The 20,012-nt window shown below is 42.8% G+C and overlaps 1 protein-coding gene across 1 annotated transcript; it reads left to right on the top strand.

The window, feature by feature from the left end:
* Positions 1-8,406: 8,406 nt before the first annotated feature.
* Positions 8,407-14,844, top strand: gata4 (GATA binding protein 4; the record flags this gene model as incomplete). Its single annotated transcript, XM_079291351.1, has 6 exons — positions 8,407-8,929; positions 13,338-13,504; positions 13,646-13,771; positions 14,009-14,090; positions 14,235-14,371; positions 14,719-14,844. The coding sequence occupies 6 exons, from the start codon at positions 8,407-8,409 to the stop codon at positions 14,842-14,844; spliced, it is 1,161 nt and encodes a 386-aa protein (XP_079147477.1).
* Positions 14,845-20,012: the final 5,168 nt, after the last annotated feature.

Here is a 20,012-nt window from a genome sequence, read left to right as displayed (position 1 = left end):
ATACACACACAGACATACACCCTCATCCATTTTATTCATTCTTTAGTTTAGGCATATAAAATTGTATGATAATGTTTGTTGGTTGCAATATTAATTGATTTGATCATTTATTATTTTGATTCAATAAACTCTGTTATACTTTCAGGAGCAGTCGTCTGTGATTACTTGTGCATATGTATTTGATAAGACTGTATGTAGTAGCCGGTGCTCGAACTTAAAAACCTTCACTGTCACTGAATGTATAGTCATACGCAGACTATTGACATTATGAGTGACTACTAATTATGAGACTTAGTTTTATCGTTTGGTTATTGGTCCCTGTTCGCAGGGTGGTGCCCCGTTTATATTAATAATCATTAATAATTGTTACATACATCAATAATTCTATTGATGTCAAGAATTCAGTTTCTTAAATGCTGATAACCCAAACACATTACGTTAGTTCCCAACATAATGGTGCCCCGTGTGAGGCTACGTTATTCCAGTTTTGTTACAGTATATATGCACATTAATCCATAATTATTTTTGAATAATTAATTTTCCAAAAAATATTTTTTCCGAAAAATTATTTTTTTTCTTCTTTTGAATTATCCAAATTCCTGAAACTTATTTCCCAAAATAGGTAGGCTTTGATCTTCAAAATCTTGTCTTATTGTAATTAAATTTTTGATTTTAAATCCAGATTTTTAATCTTAATCTTTAATTCCCTTCTCGAAATTTTATTTCGTTTCCAGGTTTAATTATTCGTTTCATTTCTTAAACTAACCGCCAGCTGTGTAGTAGATTTGATCGTTTTATTTGTAATACCTTGCTTGTCTTCTTAAATCCCTCCAAAGAAATTACACACAGCTGTCACAGGCCCAAAGTGCTAAACTACATTAGCATTTTCGCACCTCTGGCTGCAAAGCAGTAGTGATACCTCAGAGCAGCAACAGTAGAAACGTAAGTCACAGAGCTAGACATTTCACTGTGCGCCTGCATGAACCGTAACACTAACAGTAATTAACACCTAACAGTAGAAATCCTAAGTTACAGAACTAGACATTTCACTGAGAACCGTAAACACTAACAGTTTCCGTTCTAACACTAGGGAATTAACAACTACTGGGAGTCGTGCTCATTAGAGAGAATGAGCGACGAGAAATCCCCCATTCCTGGAGCTGTAGCTCCAGAAGACACCACCTTACGAGATGCGGTGGCTGATGTCCTCGGACTCACAGCAAAGGAAAGAGAGTACTTTGCAAAATACACTGCTGTCCTATGCGACGAGCAATTAGAGCAGCTGGTGGCTTATGTAAATAACCCAGCAGGTAACAGAGAGCGCCTGATTCAGGACGTAATCTGCGAAATACTGCTCATCTACCATCAGAAAATGCAGCTGCAAGCTGCCCGAACCCGGGCACAGAGCGACGAGCAGCAACGCGAGATCTGGACACTCCGAACAGAGGTTCAGGAGTTGTCACGTGACTATAGAGCCCTACAGTCAGAAAATAGTAGCCTGCGCAGTGACCTCAGAGAGGTCAACCTAGAACTCTCTAAAGCATCAGAGAGTGGTGACAAACTGAAAGCGCTTCAAGGTGTTCCAGCAACCCCGGTAGGTACTGCTACCCCCTATCGAGCCTTTCAGCCCAGTCATTTCTTGGTCTCGGCTCCCTCATTCCCCGAGACCCGAACCACCTTGCATTTCTTGAAAGCGACATCCGCAACCAGGAGGAGAGAGGACCAGCACCAGGTCCTAGTCGGCCCAGGTGGCTTCAAAACCACCTCAGGCGACCGCAATCCTCCACGCAGTTCACGCGCGCGACAAGAACTGACCCCATCCCCCTCAGGGAGGGAGGATGATAGTCGTTACCACCATCGCGAGTATGGAGACTCAGACGACTCGGACGGCCCAGGCCCCATCAACCTTGGAGGCCTGCGTACTCGACAGATTGAGTCTCTGGCGAAAGACGTAGAGCGCTTCAATCCCGATAATCACGACTCGAGCATCGATGACTACCTAAGGGAGATCGATCGCTGCCTCCTCGACCTATCGCGCCCCTCATCGCGCGAAAAGCTAAAGCTAGTGTGGAAAACCACTGCGCGAAGCGTCCACGCTTTCATTGAAACGCTCCAGCCGAGCATCCGCGACTGCTATTCATCCCTTTGTCACGCCCTTAGGGAGGAGTACTCCCTGTACTCTAACCCAGCTTCTGCCACCCTCGGCGCCTTTGCCATTTCCCAGGAAAGGCTAGAGTCTCCGAGAGACTACTTCAGGCGCTTGAGATCTGCGTACTTCCAAGGACGTAACGCCCCAGGTCTAGAAGAAGACCATGCCTTCAAGTCGCTATTCTTGCACAATCTCCACGACAACGTGAGATACGATGTTACTATGCACTGCAGAACGAGTAACCTCACCATGCCAGAGATTAGGAAATACGCGCAACTTGCATGGGAGACACGCGGACGGCCGACAAATCGGTACGAAGACACCGCCATAGTCTTAGGCATCCAACAGTCGAGCGACTCCGACCTAGCGTCGGAAGACGACGAGAGGACTTGGCCTAGCGAGCCCTGGTCACCCCCGAGGAACAAACAACCCTGGCGGTCGAAAGACCAACAGAACCAGGGGGGTGAAAGACGCCCTCAAGGGCAACCCATCAGGTAACGCTGACTCGCAGCCCACCTGACTCAGCCAAGTGACCTTTCCCCCTGCTGCCAAGTCGACGTGGTAGGGGGGGGGGAAGATAACTCAGCACACTTCCGGAAACGACCACTCCCATTTTCGCACCTCGTTCTTCAACCTTCTTGGGCGACCTTGTTCGCAAAGGCAATGCCCGTTATGTATAAATCTATACATATTCTTCAGTCTTACTGGGGGGTCATAACACTCTTGCTCTACCCGACTCCGGGTCAGAAACGAGCCTCATGTGTTACCCCACCTTTTCGTATACACCTCTAGGGTGCCACAACCTTAGAGGCCCTTCGAGCACCCTAGCTCGTAAGATCTTTCGTCAACTAAGCCTTCTTCTCCTGCTCTGTCAGCATGAGCCACCTCCAGCTTGTTCAACGAAGCCACCGCCTTCTTTCAGCCGAGTCATCGGCCGGGCCTGTCAAGTCGCCAGTGCCGTAGGTAACTGAACTTGACCTGTGCACCGGACCTGTCTCCATCTCTAATTAGGAGGGTGGGGGGAGGGAGATATCACCAGCCCGCCATGACACACTCCAGAGTGAAACTGTTCGCGACGTTTCCCTGAGTGCTGGCGGTAACGTGGGGATATCTGCCCTCGCCACTTGAACAGCGCGAGGGGGGTGGATCTCTGACAACAGAAACTTAGAGAGATGCACTTCACAGGAAGTACACTCTAATCTCGCCAGTGCCGAAACCAACCGGCAGAATGGCAGCTTACTATTGACTACTAACGTTTAACTGCATGCTCCAACTCACCCTGTAGACGTGCACTAACCGCTAACACATCCCACTTCAACCAGAACAGTTGCATGACCTGACAAACCATTGTGACTGTAAACTGATGCTCCACTCTCATAGAGAACCCTTTGCATGCTTTATAGACTCTACCAGAAGTAACCAAAGAAGACATAACCTCTGCCGTAGCAGTCAGATTTAACCCAGGACCTCATCCGAGAAGGCTCAGCTGTCAACAGCTGGAGCAGCGAGAGACCAGCCTAGCTAGTCACACTAGCCGTGCTAAGAAATCTGTAAATCTGCTACCACTACTGTTATGCAACCCTCACAGGTACCTCTGGCCTATAGTCTTGGCAACGCAACTCCAATATCGATAGATTCTAAAACTTAGACACAGGACTCGCTCTAAATCTACCGATCAGAGAGAGATAGACGCACATATCATGTACCAATAGATCCAGAAGCGACAGACTAACTGGATTCCCTCCTATTCGTAACACCACGTAGCCAACCTACGACTGCTCCGCCGACGGACTCCAGTCCTGTCTAGGAGTTGAACCAGTAACCACTGTTTGCCCCTCACCTGCTTCTTGTCTTTCTATTCTTTCCTTCTCTCTCTTTTGTGTTTTGTTTTGTTTATTTGGGTTGTTACTTTCTTTGACACTGTGCCACAATGCTAGAATATCACAACATCATAATAGCGATTGAATTATTTGGGAATAATGTTTTGCTCACCTATGATTTGAATTGTGTATGATAGTAGATGTAGGTAGAAGTAGTTAAAGTCATCTGCCCAGATGCCACCTTAGTCATCTGCCCAGATGCCAATGAACTCTGAACTTGAACACCATGAACTTGACCACTATGAACCTTGAACTCTATGAACAATGAACACTGCCTGTTTTAACCACTGCTTTTGGTCTCAGGAACACTTGGACTGTCTCACCTCTTCAGGTTTCCCCACCACATGGATGCACATGCCAGCCCTTGGTTTGCTCTAAAGACCGAAGCCAACATCTCGCTCTTCAGAACAAAGGGGGGATGTTGGGGTCTGATAAATGGCTTCAACATGTGCTGTGGACAAAGACAATCAGGCCTTCACTTTGTCAAGCAAAGGTCTCATCCTGATTTGTAGTTTGAGGAGAGCAAAGGGATTTCACACTCAGGTGTGAATTCCCCCCCCCCAAATAACCATGGTAACCGCGGCAATCTCATTGGCCGAGAGCCAAGAGACCCGAGGACCCCTGTGGTTCGGCCACTGTTCTATAAAACTCTCTGCTGCCCCCACCTCATAGCTTTCCCCCTTCGACCTCGGTTGAGTTAGGAGGCACACACCGCTCTCCTCGCCCGGACCCCCCCGCTGTCCAGGCCACAGAGAATCCAGCTTTTCCCCCTTCGACCTCGGTTGAGTTAGGAGGCACACACCGCTCTCCTCGCCCGGACCCCCCCCCCCGCTGTCCAGGCCACAGAGAATCCAGCTTTCCCCCTTCGACCTCGGTTGAGTTAGGAGGCACACAACCGCTCTCTTCGCCCGGACCTTCGTCCTGGACGCATGAAGACACATCGGCCTCTCCTCCCCCCTCCAGCGCGCACGAGGCCACGAGGAAGCAACGGCCCTTCAACCCTACTCAAACCCTGACAAGCCGTTTCGCTGGATGAAACAGCCCGCGATAACGAATCTGCTTCAGCGATCAGTTCAGCGCTTTTTGTTTCTTTTTCTTTTGGTGCACACATTCCGGCGAAGGAAAGACGACAACGCCTCCCTCCTTCACCGACGATTCCCGGTAAGACGCACGGACCACGCCGTCAGCCGAAATTAGATCACCCTCCCTGCCGCGAGGACAGATCACGTCTGCGTTTGCTCCAGCCGAGCCACGCCACGACAGACCGAAACAGCGCCAGCTCAACGCCGCGCTGAGAAGCACCCCCCCCCCCCTTCCTCTCGAAGAAAAAGGACAACTTTGCTCACGAACCCTTCAACGTTGCAACGAAGCATCTACAAGTAAGATTCTTGGCATTTGGGCATAGCTTAGCTTAAATTAACTTAAGTTTAATTCAGGCCATTCATTTATATGTTGATATTCCCGTGTTTTTGTGTGTTTAAGACTGTCGCGTGATATTGAGGTATTACGCAATCATTACGGAGCAGAGAAGCTCCGCTGTATTCGTGTATCAACTATGACTGTTTGCTTGGGATTTATTTGATTTATTTTCATTCATTGTCTTCCACTCCGTGTGGAAGTTCTCTTTTCATTAACTCGACTCGGTGAGTGAGCTGAGGTGCGTGGTTTATCACGGCATAAGTTACCGGCAGTTCTCAAGACGACAGCGGTATATTTATGCGTGATAGAGCCAGCCAACTCAGGCTCACTACAACGCGCACCGCGCGCAGAAGTCTGATTCATGAGCCCCCACCTTTTTTCTCTTTCCTCCTTTCACGAAACACACACACACACAGCTCCGAATTCTACCCCTGGGGAACCTCGTTCAAACGAGCGCCTCACATCACGTGCTGCCCAGGCAAACGTGAATTACGCACAGCAGCCCCATTCTGCCATTTTGTCCGGGTCCCTCGACTCCGCCATCTTTGTAGTTTCTAGCTGTAGTTCTTAAGGCCCCTCCCCTTTGGCCAGCGTCACTCGACGCCGCCATCTTTGTAGTCTTTAGCGTAGCTGTAAGACTCCTTCCTGTTCACCCACAGACCCACACACACACACATACACATACACACACAGACATACACCCTCATCCATTTTATTCATTCTTTAGTTTAGGCATATAAAATTGTATGATAATGTTTGTTGGTTGCAATATTAATTGATTTGATCATTTATTATTTTGATTCAATAAACTCTGTTATACTTTCAGGAGCAGTCGTCTGTGATTACTTGTGCATATGTATTTGATAAGACTGTATGTAGTAGCCGGTGCTCGAACTTAAAAACCTTCACTGTCACTGAATGTATAGTCATACGCAGACTATTGACATTATGAGTGACTACTAATTATGAGACTTAGTTTTATCGTTTGGTTATTGGTCCCTGTTCGCAGGGTGGTGCCCCGTTTATATTAATAATCATTAATAATTGTTACATACATCAATAATTCTATTGATGTCAAGAATTCAGTTTCTTAAATGCTGATAACCCAAACACATTACGTTAGTTCCCAACATATATTATCATGAATTATGCCCTTTAATGCATTTCACTGAAGTAAATCCACATATAGTCCATGAGCCACCTGATTCTGAGATGAAAGCACTAACGATGACGATCGAGTATTTCCTCCAGTGCTGCTTTTATTTTTTAATTTTGTGTCTCTTGTCAGGAAACTTTTAGACACACACACACACACACACACACACACACACACACACACACACACACACACACACACACTGGACTGTATTGGCAGCCTGTGTAGAGCCACATAACTCAATGAGCGGCTGTCTTGTGGGAAGTGGCTGCACAATGAAATGGCCTCGTGTGTTTACGTTCACTGGTGTTGATGACAGGTATAAATCTCTCCTCATGAGGACAACAACCGCCGGAGACTTCCGACTAAAGACGCGTCAAGCATCCAGCACTATTTTTCATTTTTGTCATGAAGAAAAAAAAAGAAGAGTAAAGGCCTTAATATTCCGTATTAGACATGGAAATGCCCGTTCAGCACGTGAACTAATCATTGGTGGCAATTTGGAAAAAAATCAATGAGTCTGGTAATTATTTCTCCACAACACGTCCACAATTTATTTATTTATGTAATATTCTTCAATCAGATATTGGTTAACTTTGGGCAAATTGGAATGATGAGACTGCGCACATTTAAGTGATGTGTCGTTCATAACGGCCAGCACGTGTTGACATAAAAATATCTTGGTCGGTTATCAGAATAATCAAATGTTTGTAAAGCAGCACACTGCTGCAAAATTACCAAATATCAGGTTTCCCAGTGGCTTTACAACAGAATATATATTTGTACATTTGCACGTGTGCAGAAAAAATAATATGATTATGACAGTGTAACTATTATTTTAGATAATCATGGGAAAATTACATCACTGCAATAAAAGCACCACAGACACACACGAATATTGTAGCGCTATTCCCGAAAAAATAACTCGGAAATTAACAATCAACCAATCACCATTTAGTGAAAGACTTAAACTTAAAATTTAGACCCACAGCGTTTATCCGACAGGTTAATATATCTCGGATTAACGAAATCATATTTTGACAAATGTTTAAGAAAGTTGGTGTTGGAGGCTTTGAATGGAATCAACTTAACGCCACTAACACATACAAATAAAAGCTGCTTTAATATTCGATGTATTTTATTTACAGATGTTTTAAAGTTGTTTATGACAGATATACAGACTGATCTGCGACAGTGAATCCAATAAACATACTAAACGGTTCTGATGCAAATTAATTTAATTCATAGATGAAAATAAAAAAGTTATTTATTTGTTTAAAAAAATCACCAAAATCCAAAAACGAAAAACAATCGATTTTATTGAACATAGCAGGCAGGAGGGACATACTGGGATAAAAAAGCCAAGGAGCTTCAGCGATCTAGAATAAAATATACGTTTGATTACATTATTTTCACATGTTTTTGGTTTGAGAGAGAGAGAGAGAGAGAGAGAGAGAGAGAGAGGGAGAGAGAGAGAGAGAGCGAGAGAGAGAGAGAGAGAGAGAGAGAGAGAGAGAGAGAGAGAGAGAGAGAGAGAGAGAGAGAGATGCTGGATCTTGATCACAGTCTCTCACTCCTCCTCCACCCTCTTGTGTCTCTTCTCAGTTTATTCTTAATTTTCTGATTGTTGCGGTTGCTTGGCTTCACCTCTTGGGTGCAGATCTGATATTAATTAGGACGACAGAGCCTCGCAGATTGTATTTAATCATATGTGTTTGCGTTAATACTTAGCAGTCCTGTGCGTAACGGCATCTATCAATATCTATTCTATCAACACGGATGTCCAGTTTCAAGGAGAGGATATGTATCAGGGCATAATGACAACCAACCACGGACCCCACTCCTATGAGGCCGGATTTCTGCACAACGCCTCCACGGGCACCTCTCCGGTTTATGTGCCCACCACCCGGGTCGTCACCCCCATGATGCCGGCGCTGCCTTACCTCCAGACGCCCGGTGCGTCGCAGCAGAGCAGCCCCGCGTCGAGCCACTCAGCCTGGGTGCAGCCGTGCGCTGACACGGTGCCCTCGTACAACCACTCCCCGGTGTCTCCGCGCTTCGCCTTCTCCACCAGCCCGCCTCTGTCCTCCGGGGTGGCCACGGCCCGGGATACGGTGGCTTCTTACAGCAGTCCGCTAAACATCTCTGCCAACGGGAGGGAACACTACAGCGCCCGGAGCCTCAGCGGGTCGTATCACAGCCCCTACCCGGCCTACATGAGCCCGAACGTGGGTGGCGCGTGGCCTGCGTCCCACTTTGATAGCCCGGTCCTCCACGGTCTCCAAACCGGTGCTCATCATGGCACAACACGGCACCCAAACATAGGTGAGCAAGACATTTTTAATTTAGCATTTCTATATTTTGTTCACAATAAAATGTGTTTTGACTTTTGGAAATTCTGTCCAGACAGAAATGTAAAGAATGTCAAACTATCAGATTCACTGTCACCACAACAAGAAATAAGTGCAAATCCGCTAAAAGAGAGAGAGAAGCATGTCCCTTTTACTTATCTGTGCACGATTAATGACAATAGGCCTACAGTTTATGACCATTAAAAAACAAACATGAAAGAGGTGAAAGGTTGCCAGGCCTGAAAAAACGACGTTTTTGTTAAAAGAACAAAAGTATTCTCCTGAAAAAGAAAAAGAAAATATGCAAGTGAGGTAACTGTTTAGTCCGCATGTAAAGAAATAATCTATCAATTAAAAGCCATCAAGATGAAGGCATATCGTTGACAGAGCATAAACACACCAGATTTATTCAAATTATGATTTTAAAATTACAAATAAATCCATACGCTATTACAATGATACAATACTACAACAAGAGTATATTTCACACAACCACAGACGATATAAAGCGAATCAATTAGACGTCCTTGAATTACGAGGTACGTTCAAAGGTCTACCCCGAATTAGTTTTTTTAAAGAGCTGACAATGACAATGTATTATTGTTCATCAGACTTCTGCTGAACGAAAATATCTCAAACTTCCAATTGAAATGAAACTCTATTTGATTAAAACAAGACTAAAAACATGGACGAATAGAAAGTTGCATCTACCACGTGAGATCAAGTGATGTCATCAATTCACAGCGCCTCGCTTGCAGAACGATTGAGGTCTGATTGTCACCTTTTGTTTCTTTTAACGTGACTCTTTTCGTGACTGTTATTATGAAATGGAAAGCGCAACTGTTATTCATAATCATGTTATATTTGGCAAATTCTATTCCTAAAAGAGAAGTTAGTTTAACCAGAGGTTCGTTTATCATGCGGTTATTTGAAAGTCTTACTGCTGCTTTGTTTTACTTTATTAACTACACACTCACTGTTTCTGATTCTATGGGCCTTGATGGGACATTTTACACGTAGAAACAAGTAAATAACGCCATTGAGTGAAATTCATTCATACTTCATTTTGACTTTTATTTTAAATGTATCATTTTAGAAACATATACATTTTAATTCAAATACCAAATTATGATGATTCCCTTCGTGAATAAAATAGGCCAGTATTGACTATTAATGACAAATGATAATATCATATTTCATTTCATAGCCACACAGACCCAAATCAAAGTTAAAATAACATATAATACACATGTTTGGTTTATCTTCATGAATCACATTCTGGAGTGTTGGAAAGGAATAATTAACTGAGCCTGAATTGATAACAGTTTGTATGTGCTTTATGGGTTGTTGTTTGATTGTGGCCTTGTGTGTGAGGCTGGATTTGATTAGAAGTGGGTGTGAAGAATCTGATCCGGATCAGCAGCAGAATCAGATTCCTCACACCCTCATCAAAAATCAATTGTTTTAGATACAGTGAAACCACTTTTTATTCAAATACATGGTTTTTGTGTCAGCCCATGTTATGTACTGATTTTAATCGACAGCTGCTGAACTCTGGACCTTAATCCAACACATTGATTTTGCTCATTTGTCAGTTGTTTCAATGACTATTTGCATCTTTTAGTCTACATTATTAATCAGCGTTGTGTTTATTTTGGCTCCTGTTTCTGCCACGTTCGTCCTAATCTGAAGGTCCGGATCATTAAGACTTATTATCACTTATTATTAGTATTATCTTATTAACAGTTGACAGCTGATTACTTTCTTTGTTTATACATTTCCATTTTCTGTCTGACAAACTGTTCTTAAATATGTTTTGTGTGATGATCATTTGAATGGCCTCTTTTGTTTGATTCAGAAACAGTGTGATAGATAACAGCATTGATCCACACTGACCTCTTCATTTGATTACGATCACAATCAAATCACGGCGTTGAGCCCGTTTACTCACTGCATTTCTTTAGAGATGTTTCAGGCTTCAACTCATTGTTTTACGCTCACGTCAAACGAAATCAAAGCTCGGTGTTTGATGAAGCGCACGAGCCGAGCAGCGACAGAAGGAAATAAACACAATCAGCATCAATTCTAAACTTCAATTCTTCAAAACATTCGTGAAAATATTTTTGAATTGTTTGAAATTCTCTTGAATTGAGTTGTTATTGATGCCTTATAGTTTGTTTTCCAGAAACATCTCCATGACTCACTTACTTAAATTGGAAAATTATTAACAGTATGTAAACAGCCAAATTATTTATTTGACGAGAAGAGATCCAAGACTATCGTGTGTTTTATTGGATAATCTTTATAACTTTAGTTTATAAGGCATTATATCTGTATTGCCACTCTGACAGGACCGTGGCAGTGATGGAAGTCTCCCCCACATACAAAGCTTCTTCCTCTGCCTGGAATAAAAATAAAAAAGTCAACTGATGAGTCAAAACGTTTTGTATTTTCATCATGTTGCCAACTAAGTGACACATACATATTCTTGCAGTTACGTTAGCATTTGGTGGATACAAATATAAAAGAAATAGAGTAAAGTCTAATTTAAAAAGCAGTGGGGATGAAATGTATGAAATATAAAATAATAATTAGATTATGTACAAGTAATTACAAGGATGTAAAAACAAGTACAACTCCTGTACTGAAAATCTTTTTAAATAAAACTTTATATTATTATTAAAAAAATGTACTTTAAGTATCAAACTTGAAAGTATTCAATACAGAAAAAGATTATCTGAGTGTTACACTAATATATTTATCATCATTTCAATATTATTCCTGCTCCATGAATTTGTCGGCAGAATTGAATCTTGGATGCTATTTAATAATCTGTTTGTACATTCCATAAACATCATCATCTTATGTTTTTTTCTTTAAAACAAAATGTGTAACTAGATTTGTCAAATCAATTTGCAGTAAGAAGTGCATAAAGTTGCATTAAAACGGAAATGAACTAAACTTGAACTTAGGTAGACTACAGTACAATTTACTAAGTTACTCTGTGCCACTGAGAAAGGCCCCTCCATTACTATATTGCATATTATTGTTATATCTTTGCATGTAAAGTCTTTATATACAGTATCTTCAAATGTCATGAGTGACCACAGCCGAAAAAGGTCCTGTGTAAGTGTGATGTCTCAGAAAAGGAGATAAATATGTATAAAGCTGATAAAACAAACATTGTAGTTGTACTTTTAAATGCTGCCACTGTAACACCTTGTTAACCGTCACCACTGTGACAAATGAAAAACACATGAAAACCTCTACAGGACACGTATATAGTCTTCACATATGTCACAGTTGTTTTCACCTTTGTCCCCTTAAAGTGTCAGCGTCCCCTGACGAAGACACACACTGACATTTACGCAGTGGAAAACAAAAAGAAGAAACGCAGCGTTTCGTTTATTGTCTTGTGTTGCTGCGTTGTGTTGGCTGCAAAATGGCTCAAGGTCAGCTTGCCCTGCTGCGTCTGTTTTGCTCTCAGCCTTGGAGGAGGCCTGCATAATATGTATCAGTCGCACTGCAGCGAGGGAGGAGCAGACAGAGGCCAGACTCATACTTTTTGTTTATTTTACATTATAATAAATATGCACGGTGGAGTGTATAAATAATCTGATTTAAATGTGGCTTTTACGGTTAATGTGTTTTGCACAGTTCCTCAATCTCTTCTCAGCAAACCTCGCAGTCGTAGATAAATACAGTAACTTCTACTGTCACGATCAAACCCCTGATTGATGCCTCCTTCCCCTGAAAGGCTAAGTGGTTCTTCAGAGATATGTGCAACATTGCACGTCATGCTAACTGAGAGAGAGAGAGAGAGAGAGAGAGAGAGAGAGAGAGGGGGAAAGAGATATAGACACATAGTCTCTCTTTGAATATGATGGAGCTCTATTCCGTCTATATTTCCAGCCGACTCTTTATCTGTCCGAGGTGAGAGATAAGGAGGGATTCCAGTCTGCTGTTGTGTGGGCCTGTGAGACTGCAGCCTGCACCTCCTGCTGGTGCAGAGATGCCCCTGCATTTGATAATCCGAGTTTGACGGAGCAGGAAAGTGTTTATTAAGGAGGGTGGAGAACATTGTTATGTGGCATGAGCTCTGCTGAAAGTTATTTTCTCAGTTTGATGTGTAAAATGTAAAATAACTATGTGGAATGGCAATCAGCAACTGTTTTATTACCAACTCATTGCTAAAATACTGTGAATATAACATCAACTTTTCAGAAAAACAGCTGTGGCTTCATCTCGACCAGGATGCATTTTTCAGTGATGAGGGTTGAAGAACTTGTTACATGAGTTGTGCAGATTACTGTCAGGCTGAAGGGAAGAGAGAAACTGACCTTGTTTTGGCTCATCATTGCTTTCTTGTCCTCCTCCATCAGACCTGTTTGATGACTTCGCCGAGGGGCGAGAATGTGTGAACTGCGGGGCGATGTCGACCCCCCTCTGGAGGCGGGATGGTACAGGCCACTACCTGTGCAATGCCTGCGGACTGTACCACAAGATGAACGGCATCAACAGACCCCTTATCAAACCTCAACGACGGCTGGTGGGTGACAGTGGAGCACTTTTGTACATCGTGTGTTAATGGACGATGAATTACACCTGCAGTATACCTCAGGGGAAATGTATGCATTTAGTGTTTCTCCTCTTTTTAACATAGAACTCTAACATATTTTATGTGCTGCAGTCTGCCTCGAGGAGGGTTGGCCTGTCCTGCACCAACTGTCACACCACCACCACCACCTTGTGGCGACGAAACGCAGAGGGAGAGCCGGTCTGCAACGCCTGTGGCCTCTACATGAAACTCCATGGGGTAAGTGCATCTCTGCTACTGCTGAAATCGTGTACACAACCACTTTGAGAACATTTACACTTTAAATTAAAACTGATCATTCACATTGTTTTTGAAAATGTATCTTTCGAAATGAGTGGATCCTCAGAATCTTGATCACACCCTTTTCTCGCCATGCCTCCATGGATGCTACACTTCTCCTACTTCTGTCTGCTGTTGACCCTTAAAGGTTATTTATTTGTTCTTGTGTCTTGACAGGTACCACGACCCCTGGCCATGAAGAAAGAGGGGATCCAGACCCGCAAACGCAAACCCAAAAACTTCAACAAGTCCCAAGCTGGTGAGCTTCAAAACCACATGCGCTTAGGTTCGTGTATATATATATATTGAGGATCATACTGTAGCTAAGACTTACTAAAAAGGCACATTTGCATGTGCATACTGTCGGTGAATGTGTAATGACTTCAGTTCTGGTGCTCCGCAGGGACCCCAGGCAGTGATGGGACTCCAGTCACGCCAAGCAGCACTCCCAGGGCCTCCACCACCACTGAGGAGCCTCGACAGATAAAGACAGAGCCGGACACTCACAGCTTGTACACACACCACAGCGCACATGCACAGGTTGGACACCTTTTTAGTCAAATTTCAGAGAATCTTTGCATCGGGAGTCTGTACATTAGAGTCTGTAATTGTGATGATGGAAGTGGTACAGGCCCTCATTGCTCATCACATTCAGCTAGAACCCAATAAGCCCAGAAATAACAAGGCCCAAAATGTCCTTTAAGATTAGGATGAAACAGTTGAGACACAATTATTATGACCCAGATTGTACAATACAGAGTATTGTTTTGCATGTGTTGTATTGATATTTATCCCACATGCCAACTGATATGACAATGAAAGGAAAGGTCAAAGTCTCCATCTATGAAGTACTGGCCTTCTCACCATTTTCGACTCTATCCCTCTAGATTTCAGCTCTGCCAGCCTACATGGCAGCTCAAGGCGGGGCCATTCCTCTCAAGATGTCCCCGGGGGGCCACGGCGTGTCTTCTGGCTCCAAAGCTGAGCCCTGGAACAACCTCATCCTGGCCTAGAAGACGTGCAACACAGCATTTCAAATCGTACCGATTAAACTCTCCAGAGAGACAAGCGTCTCCAGGAAGCAGACTGCCGCTCTTGGATGCAAGATGTTCCTGCAGCCGTCACACCGTTCAGTGTCTTCAGTGCAACGCTTTGGGACAAATGTTTGGGCGGCACGAAAGAAATGGAGATCTTTAACAGAAGGGCACAGACGCTGTGCATTCGAACCGCAGCGATGGATGGACTGAATGGAGTTTGATAAAGAGCAGCGCTGTGATTAAACAACTCTTGATGTGAAAACCTTTTTTTCGGGTCACTCTACCATGCCAGTGCAGGGCCAAGTGACAGATACTGTAACATCAACCAGAAACAACAACAGCGACGACCAGTCTTTATCTCCCGGAGTTATTTTTATTCCCATATTTTTTTTTTCAATTTCATATTGTTAGGGACAGTTTTGCTAAATAAAAAAAAGATGAACACACAAATCATGAAAATAATCACAACAGCAGACCTTAATGTCAAACGTCAAAGGGTCAGCTCACAATAAGAAACAGCTAGATCTTCACACTTATGGTATTTTCTGTCAGATATGAAATCACAGTACAATGGAGAAGAATGAAAAATGATATTTTAAAAAGCCAAAAGCTCTTTACAGAACAACCAATGGGCCGGTTACTTACGAATCAACCAACCTCATTGTGGTCAGTTTTCAGTATTTTGTATGTTTGGTCGATGATTTAAACTGTTCAGACGTGACGCTGTCTTTAGATTATGTATATTATTTGGTAAAGCACGTTGCTCTTATGTCTTTCAAAGGATTCGTTTAGCACCACACACAAACATCCAGTCATCTTAGCCGTAATACGGCGGCTCAGTCTCAGCAGCAATGTCTCAAAACGTAAGCGACTAAAACTGCAAAACAAAATACCAGTGGGGGTACAAAAAGATGTGATTTGTGATCCGAGTCAACTGACCCTTTACACACCTCCCAAAATTGACACACTGATTACGGTCACTTATGTGCGATACCAATGATTGTAAAGAACAGGTGTAATTTCATCTAATTGCACAGAGAAAAGCGAATCAGGCGCATTTATCATAAACGTACTGTAACACATCCATCCGTCACTCCTCAACTCCAGAGAAATGACCGTCAGTAAACACGATCTCCCACTCAGTGCAATAGAAACAGTTCCCTGGTGGCTTTTTGTTCCTGGATCAGTCGTAAACTGTGCGCCTTCTTGATTTTAAATGTAAAAAAAACAATACATGCCAGTATGGACACTTCTACGAAAAGAATACATGAAAAACTACCTATGCAGCAAGCAAGTTGCACATGATGAATGTGGATGGAAGTAATTGTACATAGTTCCCTCTGCTGACACGGGAGCAGGTGTGCATCCATAAAACAGCTTAATCATCTTTAATCCTGCTCGTATTTATTATGACCTGCACGGCCCCAAACCACACAGTCATCTAACTCATATAAGCTGAAGGTTGTTTGACTTTATGTCGGTGTATTGTATCAAACCTGTACAGATTATTGCCGATACTCAATGCTTTCATTTGCTTGTGACAATCACGGGGCAACATGTGGCAACGTGAGATATCGACACATGCAATTACCAACAAATATATGAGCATATATGTAAAAAAACTCCACTCCAGTATAATTGTAGTCCACCATTTGAGTTATATTGTAAGTAAAGACACTGTGAGAGATGTACATGTGGACTTTCTCAGTGTGCACTAACACTACCTGATGCCCTTCCTCTGTGTGCAACTGTAGCTCCACTGAGGAAACTAATAAAGACAAAGCATTTTGACATGATGCAAATGGTATGTATGATATAAGTTTGGTGTCATTCACTCTATACCAAACGTGTGTGATATATATATATATATGCAGTCTTGGCTTCTTCATCATCTCTGCGAAGAGGATGGTTGTCGGACAACTTGTGGAGCTTCTTCTGAAAACTCGATCCTTCCAATTTCTAAGTATTCTTTCGTGAACTTTGCAATATCGCTGATGAAAAGCCGGACGGCACATTGATTGAAGTCGTCAGTCAGCTTCTCCCTGATGAGCTCAGCATATTTGCCCTGCACCATCTCCTTCCAGCAGTGTTGAAACGTGAGCCTCATCTGATCCTGGATGGCGTCAGATAATTGTGAGCTAAAAGCATAATCAAGTGCAAATGCACGTCCTCTTTCTAAATATTCCTCAACACTTTCACTTTTTTCTGAAAGCAGAACTTGTGCAGCCTCGATCACAGTGTTTGCCTCCCGTGTGCAGATGTGTTGCTCCTCTTCTGGTAAGCTTTCAAATATACTGTGCAGATTTTTAAAGCAACTCTTCCAGTCCGGCCCCTGCACGATGTTTATCAAAGCAAAACTGGCAGATCTGAGGAGGTGTTTCACAGCAGTGAACACAATTTCACATAAAGGATTTATTTCAGTCTTTTCAGCTGCTTTAACGTAGCTCTTGTGGTCCTCACTCTGATCCATACAGTCCACTTGGCTGTAGGTAATATCCTTGAACAGATTTTCTTTAGTTCCTTTGAATCCCCAGCATTTCAAATAACCAATATGCGTCTTTACTCCATACACGCTCCACCACTCCAGAGCTTTGAAGACCAGGTTCAGCATGCATGCATTCGTGTTTCTAGCCAAACACGGGCTGTTCATGGTGAAAACATACACCTTCCATTCCTCCGAGACGGACTCTGACTCTAGAACTTCCTGCGTTTGTTTGATAATGATGTCCTCGCTGTGTTCTCCGTTGTTGTAATTCGGATAATACGGTCCATACATGACAATCTCTTCTTGTTTCTCAATAACGGCCCATGAATGCTGTTTATCTTCTGCACCACATTCCTCGGTGATGTCACAGTGAAACTCCAAAAACTTCTTGTTGACACACTCGTTGGGTGAAACGTCATCGTTGGCTTGTCTGAACTTGAGATGTTTCAATACTTTCTTGACAGAGTATTGTGTGTCAGCCCAGGCTGACATCTGCTCAAAGAAGCTCCCGGTGTCAGACAGCGTTTTTCTCCCTCCATTCACACAGGCTTCAGGTGTGCAGCTCGTCCTGAAGTTTGGGCCAATACCACAAAAACACAGTCAAACTGGTGTCATTTAGGAATATTTTTTTGAAATTTCCAAGTAGGCAATTGATAACAATTTTGCTTTGATTTTTAAAGTAGCAGTTTGACTTAAGTGGTTTCTTGCAGTTAGATGAGAGGACAGATAAAAGAGCAGCGTGTGGGAGAGGTGAGGTTGCATGTCAACTAAATACCCCTGCGGTCCCCACTCCCTATTCATTCCTGTCAGAGAACCACAGTGGCCTGCAGGTAATGTAAACACGTGAAACATGGTGGACAATGTGAAGAGGACCTGCTCCCTATGTCGATAGGAATGACCCATTATAAGATGCAGGTGATTATTCACGAATGAAAACAAAGTTAATAATATTATATTCTATTTCTGCCAATAAATCCCCCTAAATCCTACACACTGGCTTGTTGTATGTGCATATGGTTGAAATATATATATATATATATATATATATATATATATATATATATATATATATATATATATTTATTTATAGACACTCTGTATCTCTGTCAGTCTCTGTGCTGCAGAGGTTTAAGACATTTCTTTGAGCACAGCGGAGGCTCCTTTTCATGTCCATTAAACAAAAGTTTGTTCACGGCTCAACCTGAACAAAAACTAGCTGATTGTCACGTGGGATCAGAAAACAATGTATGTGCAGTGGCTGTTGAAACGTTTGACATTTGTGGACAACATTAGTTGATGGTTTCGCTGAAAGAATTAAATCATTTAAGAGCTTATGCAATGCCTTCAGCAAATTCAGCAAAAAAGTCAGACACCATGATGATGCAAGGAAAAGTCTCTCTTTCACCTCTCTTTCAGGTCAAACAGCAGATGTTTTTGGTCAAAGTAAGAACTGAGTTTACTCACATGAGAAGTACAAACCAGACTTCTTCGCCCCGGTGTTTCAGGAATCCAGTTCAATTGAAATGTATCTCCTCTCTTCTCTTGTAGGGTCAGTCGAGTAGGCCACATGCGGCATAGCTCACTGCTCTCCTGATTACAAGAGAAACTATTGGGTTGCACTCCCAACACGTTTACCTGGAACTGCTTGAGAGTTTGTGACTGTCAGCACTGAGCTCCTCCTCTTGGTAATGCTCACGGCCATGTAGATATAATCTCATGTCATCAATCTCTTTTGTGCTTTCGTGTGGCTTCTGAAAAATGTTGTCAGCTGACGGAGGAAATCATGTACAGACAGTGTCGCTTTAAGACAATGGCATGCAAGAGGAGACTGATGCAAACAGAGTCATGCAGAGCAACGTGTTTAACTGGTGTTACTCTGTTTTTGGTTCCTGACAGAGTAGCTCATGGGGTCATGGTTTGTTTCAGAACTGAAAAGCTACAATAAAGGTTATTCACTTATTTTACTTAAAATGTCTCAATAAATATTGGATGGACTGCCAGGATCATGGCCTTCATGGTGCCCAGAGAATGAATCCTTCTGACTTTGGTATGACTCAGACTTTCTTTCTCTTGCATCACTAAGATGTTGTCCATTGAGTGAAATTCCTCAACTACTGTTTGAGGAATTGCCATAACATTTGCTCCAGACATTTATGTCCCCGTCGGGATGATTTGTAATCACTTTGGGGATTTCCTGACTTGTCGTCTCACACCATCATCAACATTATAATTTGTTAAAAGGTCTGGTTCATGAGCAAATACCTGCCAAACTAATGGCATTTCCATCAGCCTCAGCTGCACTTTGTGTTTAGTTTTAATTATCAAATGACAGCATACTGACACACTAAACTAAGATGGTGAACATTGCTAAACATCTTTTTTTCCCTAGAGAGAGAGAGAGAGAGAGAGAGAGAGAGATAGAGAGAGAGAGAGAGAGAGAGAGAGAGAGAGAGAGAGAGAGAGAGAGAGAGAGAGAGAGAGAGAGAGATAGAGAGAGTCTCACACTCTCCTTTTTCTATTCGGGTGTTTGTGTGCTACAAGCTGTATTATTGTACAATTCCACATGACAATATTTTTACTTGATAGTGTTCTATTTTTATTGGTGCCTGCAAATGTGTGCATATGTGTGTGAAACTGCAAGTAAGAGGGAGAAGTTAAA

Source organism: Melanostigma gelatinosum (assembly GCF_949748355.1).
Source record: "Melanostigma gelatinosum genome assembly, chromosome: 19".
Classification (NCBI taxonomy): Eukaryota; Metazoa; Chordata; class Actinopteri; order Perciformes; family Zoarcidae; genus Melanostigma; species Melanostigma gelatinosum.
Note: the sequence above shows the minus strand (reverse complement) of the source record. Positions and strands in the feature narration are given on the sequence as shown.